The 26,549-nt window shown below is 36.8% G+C and overlaps 1 protein-coding gene across 1 annotated transcript in view; it reads right to left on the bottom strand.

Moving 5' to 3' along the window:
• Nucleotides 1–26,549, bottom strand: part of C14H8orf34 (chromosome 14 C8orf34 homolog) — a 515,144-nt gene that overhangs the window by 96,339 nt on the left and 392,256 nt on the right. Inside the window, 2 exon segments of the mRNA XM_064267783.1 lie at nucleotides 964–1,040; nucleotides 8,168–8,253. Coding sequence (XP_064123853.1) covers nucleotides 964–1,040; nucleotides 8,168–8,253 — 163 coding nt within the window.

Here is a 26,549-nt window from a genome sequence, read left to right as displayed (position 1 = left end):
TCTTAAACACTAGCAAGCGGCCATCTAAGATGCATCGGTTGCTCTCAACCCACCTGGAGCAAAGGAGAATGAAGAACACCAAAGACACAACGTAATTATGAGCCCAAGAGACAGAAAGGGCCACATAAACCAGAGACTACATCAGCCTGAGACCAGAAGAATTAGACGGTGACCAGCTACAATCAATGACTACCCTGACAGGGAACAGAACAGAGAACCCCTAGGGAGCAGGAGAACAGTGGGATGCAGACCTCATATTCTAGTAAAAAGACCAGACTTAATGGTCTGACTGAGACTAGAAGGGACCCAGAGGTCATGGTCCCCAGACCTTCTGTTAGCCCAAGACTGGAACCATTCCCAAAGCCAACTCTTCAGACAGGGATTGGATTGGACTATATGATAGAAAATAGTACTGGTAGACACATGAGACTATGCGGGTAGCTCCTGTCTGGAGGGGAGATGAGAAGGCAGCGGGGGACAGAAACTGGCTGAATGGAATAGGGTGGAGAAAAGGAGTGTGCTGTTTCATTAGGGGGAGAGCAAGTAGAAATATATAGCAAGGTGTATATAAAATTTTTGTATGGGAGACTGACTTGATTTGTAAACTTTCACTTAAAGCACAATAAAAATTTTAAAAAGTATGTATAGTTGAACTTATTAAAGTCTAAAAGGGCAGCTCAATCTTTTAGAATGTCCATATGTACAAGTAAAGCATGTAATAACACAAGAAGTTAGCTTTCTCCACCTTCTCCAAGCCTTCTTCCCCAGTTGCTGAAAAGAAAACGGTTAGTACAATCTCGCTATATACATAATGGAGTTGGCCACCTACTGATAAAAGCTCACTGTAGATATTTTAAAATATTCTTTAATTTAAAGAATGTTGTTTTCTATTCTTTCTTTCTGTATTTTCCTATTAGTAATATACATTAGTTTTAGAGATAAAAAACAAATGCAAATACTTACATGTCCTGTTAATTTAGATGCTTTCTCAAATTCTTCACCTTCCTCCATTAGGGCCTCTTCAGTTCCAGGTAATGAATCTATTTTTATAAAAAGAACGAATAAATTATAGTTATATATTAATTCTCTGATATATAATTTAATTCTCTGATATTTAAACCAATATCTGAACTTAATATGAGAATATTGAAGTGACTGAACTGTTTCTTAAAAAATCATAGACTGTGAGTTAAAATGAAGTATATTAAAAAAACCTATTGCTGTCGAGTCAATTCTGACTCATAGCGGCCCTATTGGACAGAGTAGAACTGCCCCATAGGGTTTCCAAGGAGCGCCTGATGGATTCGAACCGCCAACCCTTTGGTTAGCAGTTGTAGCTCTTAACCACTACGTCACCAGTGTTTCCAAATGAAGTATAGAGTGATATTTATTTAGTTTAAAGACAATTTATGAAAAACGTCTTATTGTTGTTGTCGTTGTGTCGACTCTGTCTCATGGCAGCCCCACATACAATGGAACAAAACATGGCCCTGTCCTGTGCCATATTCACAATCACTGGTAAGCTCCAGTCCATTGTGGCCACTGTGTATTTTGAGTGCCTTCCAAAGAAGGGGCTCATCTGACCTTCCAGGACTATATTGGACAATCCTGTGTTGTGATCCGTAGGTTTTCACTGGCTAATTTTCAGAAGTAGATGACCAGGTCTTTCTTCCTAGTCTGTCTTAGTCTGGGAGCACTGCTGAAACCTGTCCACCATCAGTGATCCTGCTGGTATTTGAAAAACCAGTGGCATAGCTTCCATCATCATAGCAACACGCATGCCACCACACTATGACAAGCTGACAGATGAGCGGTGGATGAAAAACGTTAAGTATTCCTAATCTAGAAGGGTAAATTGCTAATTTAGAAGGGGTACAGTGAAGTCAGGAATATACAGGAGCTGCAGTTATCTTTCTTTTGGCATATTATCCAGCTAGTTGTTGAAAATTTAATAGCATTTTTCTCCTTTAAAATTTTATATTTGTTGTTTTAACGATCTAATTTTTTTTTTTTTGACTACATAATTTCAGTACCCTTGTATTCTGTCTTTTAAAAGGGATGGAAAATCCTAAAAAGAGTTCAAGTAAGGATGCATAGTGTTAATTGGTGTTAGATTTTCCATTTTAATGTGTCAAGCAAGAAGCTGTGATTACTTAGCCTGAATAGATTGAAGGGTGGGTGAGTGATGACTTTCAAATATATCAGTAAAATGATGGCAATTCCTTCTATATGTCTGCTGAGTTAAATTAATTATAACAACAGTCATCCCCATGGGTTATAAAGAATTCTGGGTATTTGGGCATCTAGAAATTCTCTGTATCAGGGATTGTTGTAGTCAAATTCTTTAGCTGAATTTTAACACAATTAAAATAAAAAGTCTGTCAAGAGGAAGGTATTTTAAACCACTGAATACTTTTTAAAATAATTTCTCATTTTTATTAATATTTGAGAGAGCCACATGAATCTCTAAAGAAGATTTTCCTTCAGCTCTATGTACATATGAAGACAGGTTTTTCAGTTGCATAAAACACGTGCCCTGGGAAGAAAATCAAAGCATTAAATCCTTCAGTTCTTAATGGCCACCTGAGACCAGGGAGGCAATGGAAAAGAAAGCTTTGCACAAAGCCACAATCAGAGTTGTTTGAATCATGAAGCTCTCTCTGTCCGTGATAATTCAGAATTTTACACTCAAGAAGAAAAGTTACTGAATCTGAGAGCACACAGCTTACCTAAATATAAATATAGATTTTATTTTAGAACATGTTCTGCCTTCTACCGTAAAATCAACTTTGGAAGAGCCACATATATTTTCAAATTATAGATAAATCTAAAAATTTTACCTACCATCCTTCAAAACAGACATAGACATTAAAGAGAAGCAAATTCTAGCTGAAAAAAATCGGGAGAGAATCCACTTGCAAAGAATACTTAACACCCATTTTTTAAAACCCAGTTGTAAAAGTTACAGATAGCCAGGCTGTGTAAATTAGAATGTAAAACAAACATAATTTAAGTAATTCAAGTCTGAATTCAATTCTACAGGACTGTGCAGCAAATGCTAGTGTAATTTTAGTATTCACTCAGCATTTTTTCTGTTTGTGTGTGTTGAAATTCTTATTTGAGTCAAATTTTGCTTTAATAAATAAATACTATTAAAATGTTCTATTCCACATTTTTCATACATGATTGAGGCAAGAAAACCCATATTCTTGTGGATTTGACTTTTTTTTTTCTAACACTATACCACAAATAGGAGTCCCTAGGGTTGCTATGAGTCGGAATTGACCCAACGGCAATGGATTTTTTTTTTTTTTTGGTTAGGTGGTGCAAACAGTTAATGCTAGGCCACCAACCAAAACGTTGGATGTTTGATTCCACCCAGAGGCATCCTGGAAGAAAGTCCTGCTAATCTACTTCCAAAAAAATCAGTCATTGAAAACCCTATGGAGCCCAGCTCTAGAGTGACACACAAGGTCACTATGAGTCAAAATTGACTAGAGGGCAACTGGTTTTTTATAAATGGTTTCTCAAGTTCCTCTCAGTGAGTAGTTTATGTTTTTGAAAAAGGGTTGCCACTCTGGTTTATTATGTACGTACATATGTATTCATTCATTCATTTAATTTGTATATTTGTATATTCATTTATTCAGCAAATACTGTATGCCAGGCATGTTCCTAGGTGTTTTCAAAATAATGTTGAAGAAGATTATTTTCTATGAACTTTTCTCCCATGGAATTTACTTGAACATTTCTACAGTACTAAGTTTTTTTTTTAACAAAAATGAGTTTTTATAAAGGGAAAGTACTGGTAACTTTTTATGGTCTTATATTTTGTTGTTGTTTGGGTTGAGTTCTTCCAGGTTATACGTGCCATTTCCAGTGAGATCTATAATATGGTAAAGCCCATTCAATTTAGGGTAGAGGGACAACTGTGAAGTTCTGCCAGAATATTTGAGGAGTCACATGTCTGATCATATTAAAAGCTATTAAGTTGAATAAACCTGAAACCCATTGCCATTGAGTCGATTCTGACTCATAGCGACCCTACAGGACAGAGTAGAACTGCCCCATACGGTTTCCAAGGAGTGCCTGGTGAATTCGAACTGCCAACCTTATGGTTAGCAGCTGTAGCACTTAACCATTACACCACCAAGGTTTCCCTGCTGAATTGTTCAAATCTAGTAAAAAAAAAATCTAGTGGCAGGACACAAATCTAACAAGCTAGGAGAGACAAGAGACCTCATGAAAATAAAGTTTAGTGTTTAATGCTCAAAGAGGTATACTGGATTCTTTTTTAAGCACTGTGAGTACACTGTATTTTAATAATAATTGGTAGGGCAGATATGGTATGTGCAAAATAAGTTGCTCTGTCTACTCCACAGCAATTTATAATATATGTGATTTTTTAAATATAAGTGATTAATTCTTTTTTTTTAATTACACGGGGGAAAATGTCTTTAAATTTGACGAGTATTAGAGAGTTTACCCAGCTTCCTCTTTTTAGAGAAGAAGAAACTGAAGTGTAGAAAGACAAAGTAATTTTGTCAAAGTCTAACACTCTCTTCAACGCTTGGGCTAGAAACCAGCCTCTACGGTTGACTGCTAAGGCTGGAAGGAATCTAGTTGTATCCAACTTCTTCCAGCTGTTATGTTTGCTGTTGCTGCTCATCTCAGAGCACCTTTTTTATTCACAAAATTATACCTATCCATAGAAACATTTATGCTCATTGAGTCAAGTTCAATGTGTATACACAGCACAGCTGACATGAAAATTGCATTAGCCCTTTTGGATAATGCCAATAATATTTAATTATTGGGCTAGTAGTTTGATTGACTTAAATAGAAAGGAAATTCTTATTTTGGGAATCTGCTGATTAGATCAAGTAATATTTAAATGTGAACACTGCAGGATATCAGCACTTCAGGAAAGGAGCTTAAACTTAATGCATGCATTTTTCCAATGGGAGTAAGTATAATCAACAACATATTACAGATACATTGTCTAATTTCCCAATAATTTTAAATCCCTGCAATTCTCAGTAATTGTATAAATGTGATTGCTGAGTGATGTATATCTGTAGATGGGTGGATTGGAGTAATTCTGATAGAATTTTTAAAAATTAATGAGCAAATATTTTAACTATCTATCTTTTTTCTGGGCCCAATAAGGAACATGGAAAAATCTCAAGAAGCATATAATTGAGATGAGAAGAACAAACACACGAGAAGCAATTGAAGAACAATTGGGGGTTGAGGAAAATGAAGCATAGTAGGTGTGGGCTGGTTGTCAGGGAGACTTCCAGTACGCCTTAGAGCATAGGATCTGCATAGGCAGAGTGGAGGAGAAAGAACATACTAGTCAGCACAGAATGGCCTAAGTCAAGGTACAGATATAACAATGCAAGTGAGGAGAGGCTAGGCTGACCCCAGAAGCTAAGAGAATGACAACAAATGGCAGTGTGGGGCCTCCATGTCATTAGGGATACATTGCTCAACTGTCATTATCAATGTTAAAGGTTTGTAATGAGAGCATAGCATGTCAGCAGTAATACAGTAGATTTAGGTATATACAAACTATTATCATTTCTTTGTATTGGGCTACAAAGGCACTTTTTTATGTTCTCACACCATTTTATTTTTTAATGTTTATTAGGTAATTTTTGACATACAAAAAAGAATATATATAATGTATATTTAAATTACAAAGTTCATCAATAAAATCAACATTCTAAACTCACCACATAATTTAAGAATTAGAGCATTTCCAATAACTTTTGTATACCTGTGTGTTCCTTCCCTTTTCCATCTACCTGTGTCTACCGATCCCCTGACGACAAGCAACATTCTGGGTCTATCATTCCCTCTTTTAAATATACTCTTACTACTTAGGCATGTTTTGCTAAAAAACATATTATTTAGACTTGCTTCTTTTTTGAGCTTTATAACAATGGATTTTTATGACTTGCATTTATTCAGTCAACGATCTATTTTGGAGACTCATTCAGTGGTGAGCTGGAACTTGCTCATATCAATTAGAAGAGCCCATATATCTGAGGTGAGTGAAGTCTGGGTGATCGCTTGAAATCAGCCACAGTGGTGGGTGTATTTACACCATGGAAATCATCAGTCCCTATGAATCAGGGTGTTTGTTTTTCAGAGAACAAATTGTTAGATATTTACCAGCATATTACTGGTTTTATTCATCCTATGAGTGCTGTTGAAATGTGTTCAATTCCCTATGGGGTAACAATTCCTCAATTTATCCATTTTCCTGCCCAGAAATGTACAGAATCTTGCTTATACTAACAACGTTGCCATGAACATAGTTGCTCCTGTTCCCTGGTACACAAGAGTTGCTTCTCTATGATCTTCACTTAGAAGTGGAATTTCTGGGTTTTAGCTTGTATAAATGGTCAACATTTTAAAATAATGGGAAATTGTTTTTCAAAAGTATTTATACCCCACTAGTTTAGTTTAGTAGTGTAGTGTAAGAGTTCCCTTTGATCTATGTCTTCACCAGTACTTGATTTTGTCAGCTTTCTTAATTATTGACAAATGGTTGTAAAATAGCATCTCACTATGGTCTTAATTTGCTTTTCTCTAATACTAGTGTAATTAAGCATTTTTCATATGCTCATTGCCCAATTCCTCTCCTGTGAAATACCTATTCATCTCTTTTGCCCATTTTTCTATTGGCTTATTTTTCTTTTCTTTATTATATTGTAGGAGTTCTTTATATATTCTATATATTAATCTTTGGTCAGTGATATATGTTGCTAATATATTCTCATTTTTTTGTTTCCTCTATTAACTTTTTTGGTATCTTTTGATAATTTTCAATAGCTGAATTTCTCAATTATGTGTTCTATGACTAGGTATTTTTGCACCTTGTTTAAGATGTCCTTCTCTATCCAGAATTAAAGAACTCCTATAGTTTCTCTTCTAATTATCCCAAGTGGATGTGCCAACTACTTCCTGCCACAATACGGACTGATGATGCAGGTGATGTGTTTCAGATGTATTGATCATTTGCTCATTTATTTATTCAGCAAACATTTTATAGTGCTCCTGACATGAACTTCAGGCACCCTGCTGGCACAGTGGTTAAGCACTCAGTTGCTAACCGAAAGGTCAGCAGTTAGACCCACCAGCCATTCTTGTAAGGAAAAGGTGTGGCAGCCTGCTTCGGTAAAGATGACAGCCTTGGGAACCCTAAGGGGCAGCTCTACTTGGGCCTATGGGTTTGTGATGAGTAGGAATCGACTCAACAGCAGCAGATTGGACATGAAATTCGTAAACTAAGAAGCTTGGATTTTGTTAAAATGGGAAATGAAATGAGCAGCCTTATTTTTTACAAGGCTGTTAAATTAGACAGAGAAAGAGGAGAACCACCTGGACTGAGGCAGTGGCAAGGAGGATGACGATGAGACTGGATTGGACAGGAGATTCTGAAGTGACACTGACAGGATTTAACGGCCAATTTAATGTAATGATCAGAGAAAAAAAAAAGTTGCCAGCAAGTTGATTCTGCCTCATGGTGATCCTGTATCAACTCACAGCCACTCCATGTGGTTCACAACAGAATGGCTCTCCAGCGGGTTTTTGATGGCTGTGATTTTTTTAGAAGTAGATCACCAGGGTTTTCTTTTGAGGCACCTCCAGGTAGATTTAAACCACCAACCTTTCAGTTAGTAGCCAAGTGCTTAACTATTTTTACCACCTAGGGATTCCAGGAATGAGAGAGAAGGAGAAGAAGGGAAGACTGAATGGATCATATGGTGTAAGAATGAGAATTAGGATTCAGCAAGATTCGAGATCCAATTTGTGGAGAGCTAGTGGGCCACATGGAGCTCCAAAAACAAGCTGGAATCAGTGACATCATTTTGGGCCTAGCCAACCTATAGTTGATCTGTTCGTACCTTAGGCAGGGGCAGGCAATAAGAGGCTTCTTCTCAGCAACCACTCTTCCTGCTTGCTTTTCTTCTCTGACCTTAACCTCATGATACAGCCCACAAGAGTGCGCTGGGGATGGATATGTGACCAACAGCTATGGTTGATTTGGGACAGCAGAAGACTTTTAGTTCAGTTTTTTGTTGTTGTTGCTGTTTTCATTTAATCTTCAAGTGCCACTAGATCTACAATGAGTATTTTTGGAATTAAAACTTACCCAAAGAATCTGGGATTAGGTCATCTGGAGAATGAAGCATCTGTGATGTTTCTTCTGTCCTTTCTGCCAGGTTCTCTCCTTGAAGCCTAAATAATTAACAACGATCACTGAAACCTCTAATAATGCTGAATTATACAATATGAACAACACAATATTGGTGACGGGACTATGAACTTGTAGACATGCTTCTTCAAAGTAGAAATAAAATTTACCAAAGCCATTTTATTATAGTGTTTTTGCTTTTCCAACCTAGAAGAAAAATATTCTATCTTTCCTCCTGCATACATAAAAAGATTGCTCTAGGTAGAATGTGCTTTTCTTCTGACTGGAGAAAGGATTAGAAGCAAATGCCTTTACTGAAACTACAGTGGAGAACTGGGCAGAAGGAAGGCAATGGTCTAACAGCATGCTCACCTAAATTCTAGGTCCACTGGACATGAGATGGTTATCATGATTTCACAGACATTTATCAAACACAATTCTCCAAGTCATAATCATTACTCAGCCAAGCCAAGCTTCAGGGCCTCTATGTCAAGATCAATCTCAGCAGTGGAAATGAAGATTCCTACTGTAACTGCCTAGGATTGCCATAAAAACTTGTTCTTCAAGAGTGGAAGACTGTGCAAGCAATTTTCAACAATATTGTTGCTGAGCTATTGTGACCTCATCTTTATGATCAGAAAAGTAGACTAGAAATAGCCAATTTAAGTAGTCTGGGTTTGTATTACTCTCTTAAACTACATTATAGAGGGTGGTAGAGCTCAGTGATAAATATTGTGAACTCACCTCCAAGAATAGAAGAATAAGGACAGCTCAGCAAACTTGGAGGATGGTGTATATGTCAAATAGGCCAGAGATTAGAAGTTTCTACCAACGTCCTCTCCTTTTTTCCTGTATTTAGCTAATAGCGAGTACCCTCACAAGAAGCTATTAATATAAGCCAAAAAAATTACATTAAAATTAAGAAAAAATTCAAGTATAATGTATCACTATACCAGGCTCAAAAGATACAATGTCCAACATTTTATATCTTTGGTTTCATATGCCACATTGAAATAATATAGTAAGTTGCATTTGACTTTTGTAAATTCAAGCAGTATATATGCATATCTTTCTCATTATCTCTTGTAAATATTGTAAATTATATCTACATATTTATTCTAACAAATTCTGCATGTCTCTGTATATATTGTATATTGATGTTCACATATTAACTTCTATACACAAAACTGTATTTATTATATTTCATGAGCTCACCAAAAAATATCTCAATAATTTCCTAGTAGTAGTAACACTTTTTGGTCAGATATGCAGGGTTTTATAATTTTAATTATTTTTTTAGAATTTTACTTTAAAGATACACACCACTTTTAAATGAATGAATTATGAACAAACTTCTCAAATCTTCTCTATTTCTTTATTGTATTTATTTCCAATAATTAGTAGAACTATTTCAATGATATCAAATACCAATTTTTTTTTAGCTCTTTTTCTAGAATGATTTCATCAAAATTATCAGAGAGAAATTATGTAGGTACATGCGATACTGAAAAATGTAGGTAAAAATTATTATTAAAAATTTATAATTAGGTCTAATACATTTGGGTATTTAACATTAGGTTAAAAACCTAAATGGAAAATAAACCTCCAACAAAGGTAGGAAAAAAAAAAAGTTATGTAATAATCTTTTTGCTCATTGTATGCTTTAATCAATCCAAATACTTATTTGACATTTATTAATATGCTGAAAAATTAGCCAAATGCAAAGATGCAAAGAAATTATGAATGCCCCTGATTTCACGGAGTTCTCAATTTTGTTGAATTGAGAAAACGAATGGTCATGAAAAACAACCCAATATACTGGGTGGCCTCCCAGATGCCATGAAGCTGGCTCATCTTTGTCCAAACACTGCCCTCCAGACATTTTAGGAGTGTGCTGAGTGTGCCTTGACTTGGCACCATTTCCACTGTAGAGCCCTTCACATCCCTGCTATCCTTGAGTGCTCTGCCAATGCTTCCCAAACTGTAATCTGCTCAGCACTTCTTCTGTAAGAAGTTCACTGGCACTGTGCAAATACAGGCTGTGTGGGCAAGCCCGAGAAAGAGTCTTAATAAAGTTAAATCACTTTTTCAAAAATACAGGAGTTTCATTCCTATTCCTACTTCCAAACCTTTCTCATTGCTTTCTCAAATCTCTCTTTCATATTCAACAAACTCCCCTCCACTCTCGGCTCCTAGACAAAATGCTCTTTGTCATACTGAAACCTTGATATCTTTAAAAAGGGTCACTCTAGCTGCTATGTTGACAATAGGTTGGAGGTGGCAAGCACAAAAGCAGGGAGACTATTTTGGAGGTTATTACTTTAGCCTTGTTGGGAGATGAGTGTTGAGTCCCTGGATGACACAAATGGTTAATATACCCTGATGCTAACCCAAAGGCTGGAGTTTGAGTTCACCAAGAGCACCTTGGAGCCCTGGTGGTGCGGAGGTTAAGAGCTCAACTGCTAACCAAAAAGTCGGCAGTTTGAACCCACCAGCCATCTTTGGAAACCCTATGGGCCAGTTCTACTCTGTCCTACAGGGTAGCTATGAGTCGGAACTGACAGCAATGGGTTTGGTTTTGGGGTTTAGAGGCACCTTGGCACAAAGGCCTGGCAATCTACTGCCAAAAAAATCAGCCCGTTGAAAACTCTATGGAATTGACAGCCACTAGTTAACTGGTTAGTTTGGGACATGTTAAGTTTGAAAGGACTTTTAGACGTCTAGGTAGAAATGTAGGGAGGCAGTTTGTTACTCATTTGGAGATGTTGAACAGGCTGTCTGCAGAGACAGTTGCCCTTCCTGGGCTCCGAAATTTCTACAAAGAACAACAGAATATGATATACTACTATTAAACCCAGCTATTTTGAAGGCCACGATACTGTTTCATGTCAAAATGAATAGTATATCCCGATAAATGTAAATTAGATCAGGGAAACCACAAGAAACACTTCTGGTTTTAAGAAATTTTGAACTATTTTCTTCAAAGAGTTAGAAAATTAACTTATCTTTCTTTTCCAAAGTCTGCTTTTAATTCACAAAGCCTCTTTCATAACATCAGTTGTCAAGTTATTTCTAAGTCTTTTTCTAAACATTCATTTTCCATTTTAGGGTTCCAGTACATTTCTCCAAGTTTATTTTTAAGGGAAATTCTAACAACTTATTGTCACTTACTCAATTTTGAAGTCTTAAAAACGTCAAAATTGTCATCAACATCAAAAATTTATTGAGGACCCTTGAAGGCAAAGCCCTCCATTGAGCACCGGAGCCTGTAATGGGGAATAAGTCCCGAGTGTGTTTGCATGGTATTCCCAGTTACTATGCAAGCTGCCCAAAGTCAAAGACCAGGTCTGGTATTCTGCACTTCCTCAGGGCCTCCTGTGTTAATTTACATCTGTACCCCCAGAGTAACAAACAACTATCTAACTTCAATGTCTATCTGAATTCTCTGCATACTTTTAACAGTTCTTTTTCTACCCTAGAAAAAGTCACTGCTGTGCATATCAGGGCTTCATTTGTCTAACATGGATGAAACTTGAAAATGTTATGCTGCACGAAATAAATCAGTCACAAAAGGACAAACACTGTATGATGCCACTTACAAGAAAAATCTAGAACAGGCAAATGTACAGAGACCAAAGTGTATTAGTGGTTACCAGGGGTGGGAGGAAGGGAGAAAGAGGGAGTCATTGTTTAGGGAACACTGAGTTTCTGTTAAGACTGATGGAAAATTTTAGAAATGGATAGTGGTGATGGTCTCACAGCATGGTGAATGTAATTAATGTCACGGAATTGTACGTGTAAAAAATGTTGACATGGCAAATGTTTTGTTAGAAAGAAAAAAAAAAAAAAGGTTACTGTGACCCTATGAAACTTTGCCCTACCCCCACCCCTACCCCCAGTCTCAGCTCTTTAGAATATTACCTGGAGATTTTTTTTCCCACCCTTTTTTCCAAACCCACTTACTGCATCTGGGTGTCTGCATTCATTACTTCCAGCCGCTCACGTTGGACTCTGTGATGGGATGGTCTTCTTACTTTAATTCTGAATTTGCCCTTTGATACTCTCTCAGATCCCTCCAGCAACATCTCTGTACCCCAGACTCAGATCTACCTCCCAGAACCTCCGCAAACACTACTCTCCCTGGATTTCCTTTCCTTAGGGAATTTCCAACAGTGCCTAGCGTTCCTGTTTCTTATTTTACCATACTCATTTAAAATATTCCCTCTAGGATTCTACCTCTGTAGGCACTGTTCACTCTTGCCGTCTATATAACATGAGGATAAGTGATAATCCATCAAGATGAAGCACATTTTTCTCAGAGCGGAATGCAGTGGAATAATATTCTTCTTCATCAGAAGATTTTCCTTAAATTTGGCTTATTAAATTCCCTCCCTCATTCACTAGAACCTCTGAGCGTTAATCCCTAAAATATAAAAACTGATGGTGACATGGAGCTAAAAAAACTAAAAACCATCCTCTTCCCTGTTAAATTTCCCTTTTAACTTCATATCTCCCAACAGTGAGATATGCTAACTATCTCTAACTCTCTAATGAAATTTATGGCGTTCTCACATATACATGATTGCAGACATGTAGCTGCCATAGACGGCCTCTTATCTGGGTTGCTAATTACTCTCTTGGCAGGGACTTGAGAATTATAGAACCAAATCTAAGCAAAGTACACATGGAAAATGGATAGGTTTCGTTATCAAGCTTTTCTGCTTTACCTCAACTCTAATGTAAAAAACATCAACACAAAAGAAGGTGGAGAAGATCTGTTAAAGCAGGATTGATTCTTAGCATACTTTGGAACTCATAAACTGTATCTCTCAAGCAGATAGGTCCAGAACATGGACCACTAACTCACACAGCTTGACCAGGTGACTACATGCATGCAGGACAGCCTTGGGGACATTCCGGCCTTCCTCAAACCTGAGGCAGCCATGAGAAAGGACTAAGTGCAAATCACAAGACTGCTTTGAAGCTAGGGAAACTGCAGGAGAAAGCAGCGAAGCATGGGACATCTGAGCTAGAGGCAGCCCTGTGTGTTGGAATCAGCAAGCTTCCTTCAACGCAAGCTTCCATGCTCATTTTTAACCTGATTTCATCTCTATAAATGACCTGAGGGTGTGCTTTGGATCTGCCATCATCCCTAGAGATGATTCATTATTAAATCTTTTAAATGGAGGAGTCCTTGGGTAGTGCAAATGATTAATGTGCTTGGAGGTTCGAGTCTGCCCAGAGGTGCTCAGAAGAATGGCATGGTGATCTACTTCTAAAAAATAAGCCACTGAAAACCCTGTGGAGCACAGTTCTACTCTGACACACGTGAAGACACCATGAGTTGGGGTCAGTTCCACGGCACCAAACTGAGCTGGACTGATCTAAATGGAAGTAGGTAGTTAAGGTCTTTATTTGACACTGTAGACCAATGGTTCTTGAACTTCAGTGTTGGAATCTCCTCAAGGGCTTGTTAAAACTCAAATGGATGGGCAACAACCGCAGAGTTTCTGATCAGGCAGGTCCAGGATAACCAAAAAACCCACTGCCATTGAGTCGATTCTGGCTCATAGCGACCCTATAGGACAGAGTAGAGCTGCACCATAGAGTTTCCAAGAAGCATCTGGAGGATTTGAACTGCTGACCTCTTGGTCAGTAGCTGTAGCACTTAACCACTATGCCACCAGGGTTCCCAGGTCTGGGATGGAGCCCAAGAATTCATGTTTTGAACAAGTTTCCAGGTGATGTTGATACTGCTGACTGGGATGACTCTCTGTAGTGCCTCCTGTTTATTTTACCCTTATTGAAAGAGATAGACCTTAGCCTCCTTCCTAATGATGGTAATAGTATTATTCCATGCCTGAGGTGCAAAAAGTAGAAAAGACTGTACCAGGTATGTTGGTGCTTTCCTTTCTCTAGCTTGTTAGGTTTTGATTTTTAGCTAAACACTAAATCTTACCCCCAAACGTGTTATATGATTCTCTCTCACTGAGGTTGAAAATTTCAGAGCCCTACTTCGCTGTGCTCAGGACACGCTGCATACTTAGCTTAACCCAGAGAGTTGCTTGGTCAGCAGACATCTAGTTCAGCAGCAGCTGTGAGTAGTCTTTAAAGTGCTGATTTCTAGCAGGTTGAAAAATGGGATTGTGTGGGAAGCCAAAATACCCTTTTGAAAAATTGCCAAAACTTTCATTCCTCCCTCAGCTCATTCCTTCCTTTAATCAGAGGCCCCTCACTCATGGTATTAAAACCCAGGGCTGCCTCACATATGTACATGATAGGAGACCATCCCCTCTTTTGTATACCCCCTTACAAACATCTGCTAGATAGTTGGATTCTTTTATACGTGCCCAATCTCTTTCTTCCTCTCTCTGGAGGGTAAAAGTAAACTTAACACAATCAGACACTCCTCTACACTGTAGCACTTGAAGTGACAGCATACTACCCTGCCTTAGGAATGTGGTTCAAGTTCCTTTCATTGTTTTTTCCATTTCATAGGATTTGGAATAACTGAAATTAGATTGTGATAACTGGTTGAATTAGAAGAAACACTGTAATTCCCAAACTACTAAATAACATTATTTTGAACCAGAGAAAAGTAAGATTTTAGTGAAATCCTATCTGCTCATAGAGGCACTTGACAGAAGGTTGCTAGTGATATATAGTATCACAAACATTCAGAAATTACTAGTAGATAATGGACCCAGGGTAAAGGAATGAACCACGGGCAGCATCAGTGCTCCCTTTCTTGAGAAAGTTATATATAAGATAAGCAATCCCAGCAAACCACACCTAGTTCCATCTAATTAAAAGGAATGGGGAATAGACGTTATGGAAAACCTGAGAAGGTATCTTCAAAAACATGAAACCACCATGTTCTGAGATTGCAACTTAAGGAAGGTAAACTAGCAGGCTACCAAGTCAAACAGAAAGGACATCCCCAATGGGGATCTCTAGGACCTGGCTTTCTCTGTAAAAATTTAGGATTCTTGGATATTCATGAGCTCAGGAATCTATACTATCTATATAATTGAAAAAGTTCCCTGAAGAGGTGCAAAGAGAAAGAGTCAAAATGCAGAACTCATTCATAAGGAAGCCATAAAATCAGGGGATGAGTGTCAAGCTTTGAAATCTTTTAAATAATAGAAATTAAGACTAAGTCAAAATAATTCCAATGACTGGTCAAAGATCAGAATGTATGTGCTATATACTAGGCAGATAATATATATTAAAAAAAAACGCAATGAGATAATTCAGCAATAACAAACTGGTACAAAATCTGAAAGAAAGAGAGAAAGTTGGGAGGAGTTTAGGCATGCTAATTCCCTTATCTTACAGACGTGAGCAATGCCGCTTCTGATAATTAAACAAATATAAACTTAAGCACGTTCTTAATAGTCTTCACCAGAACTACATATGAAAATAAAACTGGCTATATAGCTTTCAAATTATGAGAAAAGAAATATAGCAAAGGAAAGAAAATATCAAGGAATAATAAAGTTCTAAGTGGGGACAATGGTGGTTTAGTGGTAGTAGTCTCACCTTCCATAAGGGTGACCGGGTTTAATTCCCATCCAATGTGTTTCACATACAGCTGCCACCTGTCTGTCAGTGAAGGCTTGCATGTCGCCATGATACTAAACAGGTTTCAGCAAAGCTTCCAGGCTAAGATGGACTAGGAAAAAAGGCCTGGCAATCTACTTCTGAAAATCTGCCAAGGAAAACCCTATGGATCACATGGTCTTATCCACAAGCAATCATGTGATAGTGCAGGATAGGGCTGCGTGGGTCAGGGGCCAACTCAACAGCAGCTAACAACAACAATGTGCCAAAAAAAACATAAAATGACTAACAAATTACAAAATGTACCTGGAATAAAATAAATGAGATACCATACTTTTATGCAAATAATGTCTGCTTTATGTTTGCCAACCACACCCTCTCCCAGGTATTTTCATAAGCACCTTGTGCTAATATTTTTGCAGCTGGCAAACAAATGTACAGCGTGCGAGTTATTTGTGTGTAATTACGGTAACCTGTTTACATAAGAACTACTATGGATCAAAAATCTACATACAAACTAAAGGAAAAAACTAATACAGAGTTAACAGTCAAAGGATGGAGACAAATAAGTCATGCAAACACAAAAAATTAGCCATGGCTTTAATACTAATAATAGAAAAGCAGAATTCAAGAAAAAAAGCATTGAACAAGGTGGAGGGAGTCTCTATTCATTGATGAAGAGTACAACCAACTGTGGCTTGGACCTTCCTTCCCTCCATCTTTACCTAGTCATTTCCATCTAGCTTCCATTTTTTCACTTCCTTATCATTTCATTTGTGGACGAGGTCAGCACATTATCACAATTACATAATTGGGGGAGGCAGGAATGGTAATAGTTTTTTTCTTTTTTTGTCTATTCCTCCTCCATTAGAATGCAATCTTGAAAAGGGCACAATTGTACATATCTTATCTGTGACTGGCTCTAACTACTCTATAGTTTGAATTAATTATTCAGTTAGTTAATTGTTGTGGATTTTTATTAGGTGAATTATATATTTTTTTTTTTTAAAACAAAAAGCAAGTCTATGATAAATAAGGAAACTTGAAAAAAAAAGAGGTAGAATTTTTTCATCTAGCAAATTTGTAAAGTTTTTTTTAATAATGATTTTGGAGAAAAATGAGCCCTATGAAATTATATGGACCACATTCCAAGAGAGTATTTTTTTTTTAATTTTTATTGTAGTAAAATATATATAACTACATACAATATAGAATTTGCCTATTTAACCATTTTTAAGTGTATGATTCAGTGGCATTAATTACATTCACAATCTTATGCAACCATAACCATCATCTATTTCCAAAACTTTTTCATTACCCTGAACAGAAACTCTGCACCCATTGAGCAATAACTTCCCATCCCCCTTTCCCTTCAGTCCCTGGAGCACTAATTTACTTTCTATTCCTACGCATCTGCCATCCTACATATCTTGTATACTGTAATTTTACTCAAATAACACGCACTTTCCAGTTTGCTTGCCAACGACAGGCTTCGCCCTTGAGGTTTTTTGTTTTACATGTTGCTGTAAAAAAATCAGCATAGTATGCTTACAAAAATACAATGGGGGGAGGAAGGAGGGTGTGGTTTGGCAAACGAATGTGGAAGATTTGTGTTATTTGTGTAAAAATACTGCAAGTGGGGTCATATAATCTCTGTACTTTTGCAACTGACGTATTTCACTCAGGGGTAATGTTTCCAAGGTTCCTCTGTGCTGCAGCATGTATCAGGAGTTCATTTCTCTGTATGGTTAAGTAATACTCCATTGTATGACTATATCACATTTTTTGATGGACATTCATCTTTTGATGGATACTTGGGTTCTTACTACCTTTTGGTCATTGTGATTAATGCTGCAATGTACATTGGTATATAAGTATGTGTTTGAGTTCCTGCTGTCAATTCTTTGGGGTATATACCTAGGAGTGGAATTGCTGGGTCATATGGTGATTCTGTTTAACTTTTAAGGAACCACCAAACTGTTTCCACAGCAGCTGAACCATTTTAAATTCCCAGAAAGAATGCACAAGAGTTCCAATTTCTCCACATCCTTGCCAAGCAAGACTTGTAATTTTCCAAATTTTTGGATAATAGCCTGAGGGTAATATGGTTATAACTATAGTTGTAAATTTATGTAAATAGATGTAGACTCATTAGGTTTTAAATGTTTTTTGAGTCATCAATTTCTTTTTAGGAATTCATCTTAAGAAGATAAAAGAATAGCAAACAAAGAACAATATACATTACTTTGCTGTTCAAGAAACAAGCTATGCATACTAAGGGATTGGTTAAGAAGTAATTTAAAAAAATGCAGATAAATATCCCTTGATGTGCCAGGTGAACCACAACAAATTAAATAAAAAACAAGTGGCAAAAACATATGTAGTAAGTTCTCAGTTTTGTAAAACAATATAGATAGATACCCAGTGCCGTCAAGTCAATTCTGACTAGAAAAAAAGTACAAAAGAATTTAACTGGACTTTTAGTGCAAAGTATATTGTCTAAACTCATGAAAAGTATAATTTTGAGCTCAGAACACATAGCAGCAACATTACCAGGAAATTTGTACCTATTTTCCAAATGAACAGTTCCATGTAATGTTCCCCACATCACAACAGGCTAGAATAACCTGTACGAAACATAAATATACAAACATAATTTGGTCTCCCTTTCCCCAGTGCTTTTATGTAACACTGATTGACGTACGTTGTTAATCGAATAATCTTACTTAGCACTACTCTCAAGCTTGAAAGATTCTGTAGACTTTAAGTTTTTTGTGGGGCAAAAGGCTTGACTTCTTTGTGTTTAACATGACCCTGTATAGCCAAAAAAAAAAAACAAAAAACCCAAACCTGCTGCCGTCGAGTTGATTCCGACTTATAGCAACACTATAGGACAGAGTAGAACTGCCCCATAGAGTTTCCAAGGAGCGTCTGGTGGATTCGAACTGCTGACCTTTTGGTTAGCAGCCGTGGCACTTAACCATTATGCCACCGGGGTTTCCTGACCCTGTACAGTAAAGCCAAAATTGTGTAATAAATAGTTTTTGATTGATTCAATTTTAAATTGCCTTATTTATTAGTATTTGGACAGCATACTAAAATTTTTGATAAGCAAGATGATGATCTCAGAAAGAAAAAAAAAAAAAAAGGCCGGTTTCAAAGATATTAAGTATGTGGAGTCCTTTAGGAAGTTAAAATAGAAAAGGTAGAGACCTTTTTGATATTTCAAGGCATAAGTTATTCTTTCACATGTTTCTTTCATTCTTCTGACTGACTTTTTAGGACATATTTTAATTGTTACAGAATTTCTCAATTTAAGTGAGAAAATAGATTACTAAATTTAAAATCCTGAAGAAAATTAATGAAAGACAAGCTCCAATGACCTCTCCTCAAAGCACAGACTTACAGAAACATAATACATGATGACACTGATATCAAAACTATTTGCTTTATTTTTGAGCTTTAACTTTGGAAGAAGAAATAAATATACACTCTGAGAATTCTGGTTCTTAGTCTGATGTTACAAGAAAATTCAAAATTCAAAGACAGTTGTTTTACTAGTAATAACATCTTCAGTCGGGTTTTATTTAAAAAATATTTCTTTTATACCAATGAGACTAATTATCTGGTTGCTAATTATGGAGAAATTTAAAGAAGGTGGGATAGAGATAAAATAAATAAAATTGTATGTTTGAGATAATTTATGCAGGCCATTTAGGAACTGTGAACCCATTGTAATGGGTTCAATTACCATAACAAGTAATTAAAACAAATTGCCATTTCAATTTTATTACAAAATGTACAGGGAGGTTTGCAAAGCAAACTGTCTCTGTTAATTCCAACTCATCACGACCCTATAGTACAGAGTAGAACTGCCCCACAAGGTTTCTAAGGAGCGGGCTGGTGGATTTGAACTACTGACCTTTTAGTTAGCAGCTCAAGCTCTTAACCATTGTGCCACCAGGGCTCCTTTGCAAAGCAAGTGGATAAGTAAGAAAGTTCTAGATGTGAATAAAAGAGTGAAATATATTTTTTTCACAATTTTGTTTCTATTTTTCACATATCTCTTTTATGCCAGAAGGAAAATGAAAATGGAAAAAAAAAAATTGCTGAAATCAGTTTTTCCATATTATAACAAAATAAAATCCAATAATGCTATTAATTACTATTTCTTAGTTTTTAAACAAGAATAGATATTAGAACATTTTCAAAAATGATTACTTTTATGTCATGATTGATATTCTTGACACACACACATAAGACTGAAGAGCTCACACTTTTCCATCATCGCAATTCCTATGATTATTGTCTTCGTAAAAATAGCATACAAACCAAAAATTTTCCGACTAAATTCAGCCTTTTCCAAATCACTTGAGTAACATGTTTTATTATGTGTCATTCTGTTAAACACCTTGTTTTAATAATATTCTCAAAAGAAAAAGCCAAATGTACTTAAGGCCTATTGGTTTATTTCCAAGATTTCTGAAAACACCTGTTTTCCTGGATAATTAATTGGCTTATGCACCAATTGCCCTCCTATCTCTAAAAGTATAGAAAACACTCTGTAAAATTTTAAATTAGAGATGCTTAGAGGAAATGCCTTATCAAAATTGGGTATTCAGGGGCATCTAAGTAGTGAATCAGTAGACGTTTGGATCTCTTGCTTGTATTAAGTGAGGTTATTCATTTGAACAACAATAGCAGCTGCTGCATTGCAGGATCCTCCAGTAGCCCAATGGTACCCTTCCCCTATTTGCACCGGCTTCTTAACTTATTATTTAAAGTCATCCAAAACAGCATGAGAGCTGCTAACATTTTCAGTGCTTACTTTGTGCCAGAGAGTGGAGAATTAAACAACCTGTCAAAGGATCCTCAGCTAATAAGTGGCAGAACTGGGACACTGTCAGACACTGAATCTCAAACTCTCAACCATTATGCTATTCTTGTTTTCAAGGCTAAACTGTTGAGATGGAAACATCATTTTATGTGATCAGTTATCAAATCATAACAATTCAATCTGAAAATAAACTGTAGTTATCAAATCAGTGCCTGTGCACTCATTTTTAATCCTCTGCATACTTAAGTTTTCTATTGTAAGATACTGTTTATCCTTTTCCTACTCCAGGAAATTCTCTTCTTATTCTTTCTGGTACTCCTCTCCATTTACAACATGCTTTCTCATTTATTAACTCACTTAATCTTCACTCTATTAGCTAAAGAAATTGAGATTAAGAGAGGCCAAGGAACTTGCCCACTGAGACATATATAAACCAATTGCTGTCGAGTGGATCATAACACAGGGTGACCCCACGTGTGTCCGAGTAGAACTGTGCTCCATGTGGTTTTCAATGGCTACTTTTTTGGACTAAGAAGAAGGCCATGGCAGTCTATTTCTGAAAAATTTGGGCAATGAAAACTTCTGAGTAGTAGCAGAACATTATCTGATGTGGTGCCGGAAGATGAGACCCTCAAGCTGGAAGGCATTCAAGATACCACTTGGGAAGAGTTGCCTCCTCAAAGTAGAGTCAACTTTAATAACATGGATGGAGTAAAGCTATCAGGACCCTATTTGCTGATGTGGCACAATTCAAAATGAGAAGAAACACTTGCAAACATCCATTAATAATCAGAATGTAGAATGTATGAAGTATGAATCTAGGAAAACTAGAAGTCATCAAAAATGAAATGGAATGCATAAAGCATTCCTAGGCATTAGTGAGCTGAAATGGACTGGTGCTGGCCATTTTGAATCAGACAATCATCTGTCTACTGTGCCGGGAATGACAAATTAAAGCAAAATGGCATTGCATTCATCGTCAAAAAGAATATTTCAAGATGTAACCTGAAGTACACTGCTGTCAGTGATAGGATAATATCCATACACCTATAAGGAAGACTAGTTAATATAACTATTAACCAAATTTACCCACCAACCACTAACACCAAAGATGAGGAAACTGAAGATTTTTACAACTTCTGCATACTGGAATTGATCAAACATGAAATCAAGATGCATTGATAATTACTGGTGATTGGAATACAAAAGTTAGAAACAAAGAAGAAAGGTCTGTAGTTGGAAAACATGGCCTTGTCATTGGAAAAAATAATGCTGGAGATTGCATGATAGAGTTTTGCAAGACCAATGACTTATTCATTGCAAATACCTTTTATCAACAATATAAATGGTGACTACAGATGCAGACCTCACCAGATGGAACATACAGGAATTAAATCGACTACATCTGTGGAAAGAGACTACAGAAAAGCTCAATATCATCAGTCAGAACAAGGCCAAGGGACCAACTGCAGAACAGGATATCAATTGCTCATAAGCAAGTTCAAGCTGAAGCTGATTAAAAAAAAAAAAAAAAAGTCCAAGAGAACTAAAATACGGCCTTGAGTATATCCTACCTGAATTTGGAGACCATCTCAAGAGCAGATTTGATGCATTCAACACTAATGATAAAAGACCACAAGAGTTGAGGGATGACATCAAGGACAACACACATGAAGAAAACAAGCGGTCATAGGAAAGAAAGAAAAGGCAAAATGGATATCAGAAGAGACTCTAAAAATTGCTTTTGAAAATAGAGCAGCTAAAGCAAATAGAAGAAATGCTGAAGTAAAAGAGCTGAACAGAAGATTTCAAAGGGGAGCTAAAGAAGACAAAGTATCATAATGAAATGTGCAAAGACCTGGAGTAAGAAAACCAAGAGGGAAAAACATGTTTGTGATTCTCGAGCTGAAAGAACTAAAGAAAAAATTCAAGCCTCAAGTTGCAATTTTGAAGGATTCTATGGGCAAAATATTCAACAACGAAGGAATCATCAAAAGATGATGGGAGGAATACAGAGAGTCATGATACCAAAATGAATTGGTCGGCGTTCAACCATTTCAGGAGGTAACTTGATCAAGAGCCAATGATATTGAAGGAAGAAGTCTATGCTGCATTGAAGACATTAACAAAAAATAAGGCTTCAGGAACTGCCAGAATACTAATTGAGATGTTTCAATGAAAGGATGCAGTGCTGGAGGTGCTCACTCATCTATGCCAAGAAATCTGGAAGACCACTAGACTAGTTAACCAACTGGAAGAGATCCATATTTATGCCCCTTCCAAAGACAGGTGATCCAACAGAATGCAGAAGTTATTGTTCAATGTCATTAACATCACATGCAGGTAAAATTTTGCTGAAGATAATTCAAAAATGGTTGCAGCAGTACATTGACAGGGAGCTGGCAGAAGTTCAGGCAGAATTCAAAAAAGGACATGGAATGTGGGATGCTATTGCTGATGTCAGATGGATCTTAGCTAAAAGCAGAGAATACCTGAAAGATGTTCACCTGTGTTTTATTTACTATGCAAAGGCATTTGACTGTGTGCTTCATAACAAGTTAAGGATAATGTTACAAAAAACGAGAATTACAGAACACTTAAGTGTGCTCATGTGGAACTGTACATAGACCAAGAGGCAGTCATTTGAACAGAACAAGGGAACATGGAGTGTTTTAAAATCAGGAAAGGCGTGCATTAGGGTTGTATCCTTTCACCGTACTTATTCAATCTGTAAACTGAGCAAATAATCCGAGAAGCTGGCCTATATTAAGAAGAAGGCTGCATCAGTACTGGAGGAAGACTCATTAACAACCTTCTTTATGCAGATGACACAATCTCGCTTGCTGAAAGCAAAGAGGACTTGACACATTTACTGATAAAGATCAAAGACGACAGCCTTCAGTATGGATTACACCTCAACATAAAGAAAACAAAAATCCTCATAACTGGACCAATAAGTAACATTATGATAAATGGAGGCTATATTGAAATTGTCTAGGGCTTCATTTTACTTAGATCCATAATCATCACCCATGAAAGCAGCAGTCAAAAAATCAAATGACTTATTGCATTGGGCGAATCTGCTGCAAAAGATCTCCTTGAAGTGCTGAAAAGCAAAGATGCTCCCTTGAAGACTAAGGTGTGCCTGACCCAAGCCATGCTATTTTCAATTGCTTCATATGCATGGGAAAGCTGGACAGCAAATAAGGAAGACCAAAGAAGAATTGACGGCCTTTGAATTACGATGTTGACAAAGAATATACCATGGACTGCCAGAAGAACGAACAAGTCTGTCTTGGAAGAAGTACAGCCTGAGAGCTCCTTGGAAGGGGGGATGGTGAGACTTCGTCTCACGTACTTTGGACATGTTATCAAGAGGGACCAGTCCCTGGAGAAGGATATCATGCTTGGTAAATGCGAGGGTAAGCAAAAAAATTGGAAGACCCTCAATGAAATGAATTGACAACACTGGCTGCAACAATGGGTTCAAAGAGAGCAACGATTGTGAGGATGGCGCAGAACCGGGCAGTGTTTCGTTCTGTTGTACACAGGGTTGCTGTGTGTTGGAACTGATTGGACAGCACCTAACAACAACGATAATTTCTTGGAAGTAGATTGCCAGGTCTTTTTTACAGAGTGCCTCTGGGTGGACTTGAAACTCCAACTTTTCAGTTAGCAGCCAAGCATCTTAACTGTTTGCATCACTCAGGGACTCCATGACATACACAGTAATCAGTAAATCCAGAATGCAAACATATATATATATTTTTTCTTTCCTTTAAACCAAACCAAAAACCAAACCCATTGCCATCAAATTGATTCTGACTCATAGTGACCCTACAGGACAGAGTAGAACTGCCCCATAGGGTTTCCAAGGAGCGGCTGGTGCATTCAAACTGTCGACCTTTAGGTTAGCAGCCTGAGCTCTTAACCACTTTAGGTCCACCAAATCATTCTATCACATGTCCTCTGCTGGTGCCTACCAACAAGAGTCTCCCAGGTATTGACTCTTAGTCACTTTCTACAAAGATCACCCATGTCCCCACAACTCACGGCTTTCCCTTACAGACTGATGCTTCTTCAAAACAGCAGGTACTTGATCACTAAGTTACCTAGCAAGAGTCCTTAATTAAGAATTTATAAAACTCACAGATTTTTTGAAATATCTGACCAGGGATACTGTTTTTTTGTTTTTTTTTTTTTAATTTTTATTGTGCTTTCAGTGAAAGTTTAAAAATCAAGTCAGTCTCTCACATATAAACTTATATACACCTTACTACATACTCCCACTTACTCTCCCCCTAATAAGTCAGCCCGCTCCCTCCTTCCAGTCTCTCCTTTCGTGACCGTTTTGCCAGTTTCTATCCCCGTTTACCCTCCCATCTCCCCTCCAGACAGGAGATGGCAACATAGTCTCAACTGTCCACCTGACGCAAGTAGCTCACTCCTCATCAGCACCAGGGATACTTTTGATGTGCTTTTTAAAGCAATTTCCAAATTTACATATCAATGAACATATTTGTTTCAATATTATACATAAAGCCCCTTGAATTGATCAGTTTGGCACAATTCCTTCTCTGAAAAGTTTAAGTGAATTTTCAGTTTTAGTACTTTGCAGACATGATTATTGAGTCTTTAGGTGTTCAGTAAATGTTAATTTTGGCTCTAAATTTATACCTATTTTATCTCCCTTTCCCCATTATTTTTTCTGATCATTTACTTTTGAGAACTTACATGCCTTTTTTTTATGCCTCTGAACACCATGGTCAACTCTGATGAAAAAGGTAATGAAGAATAGCTCAGGTTATCAAAAAGAATAAATGTTAGAAAGACAGGAAATTTTGGTATAGCAATAGGCTTGAATGTTAAACATACATTGAATTCACCCTTGGGTTCTCTCACCACTTCCATTATTCTGGATTGTTTTATACTTCCAGGAAAGTGTTTACTAAATTGCTTATGCAATGTCTTATTTTGGAAGTGTTATAATGATAAAACAACTGGCACAAATTTCTTATTTTCTTGAGATTTACTAAAACGGGATATTTCAATTTTGTATAATTATTTATATTCTCGTTTGGCATATTAATATAATTAGTATAATTTAATTATTAATATTGTCTATTAATATAATATAATTAATACAATATATAATTATAAAGAATAAACTATAGTAAATAGAGTCAGAGTACTTATTCTAAATTCTTATTTCACTACATTCAACACTAATACTGTTTCCTATTATTATACAAGATTTACAATGTCTTTTCTTACAACTATCTACAAAGTTCCTTTTTCTAAAATTTTTCTAGAAAGTTACACAAAATTAAACTTAGAAGTGCATTTTAAAGAAATGAACTTGATTCTTATTACTGCTGGTTGTAGAACATTAAAGGTTAAATATTAGGCTAATTTTAATTTACTCTCAGAAATGACACATAATGTCAGAGATTAAAGTTAGGCAATTAATCAATCAGAATCATTGTTATATGCTCCTAAACCATACTCAGGCAGGTTTAGAAAGATGTAACGGTAATTAATGACTTTGGAGAATGGAGAACTGCTAGCTACTTAAATGTCTCTTATTCGGAGGAATATGTTCTCCTACATAAGTTATGAATATTCCTTACAAATAGAATTTTTTATAATCCTAATATCTACCCAACAGAGCCCTGATGGAGCTGAGGTTAAGAGCTTGGCTGGTAACCAAAATGTCAGCAGTTCAAATCCACCAGCTGCTCCTTAGAAACACTATGGGGCAGTTCTGTTTTGTCCCATAGGATTGGTCTGAGTCAGAATCGATTCAGTGGCAACTGGTTTAATATCCACCCAAACCAGCTCTTAAAACCTGGTACTTAGATTAGGTTAAACATTTTCTTTCTGTGATATGGAGCTAACATATATATATATGTATGTATGTATAGTATTTGGGTCCTCTCC

The sequence above is a fragment of the Loxodonta africana genome, chromosome 14 (genome assembly GCF_030014295.1).
Source record: "Loxodonta africana isolate mLoxAfr1 chromosome 14, mLoxAfr1.hap2, whole genome shotgun sequence".
Taxonomy (NCBI): domain Eukaryota; kingdom Metazoa; phylum Chordata; class Mammalia; order Proboscidea; family Elephantidae; genus Loxodonta; species Loxodonta africana.
The sequence above is the reverse complement of the archived record's forward strand: the minus strand, read 5'-3'. Positions and strand labels throughout refer to the sequence as shown.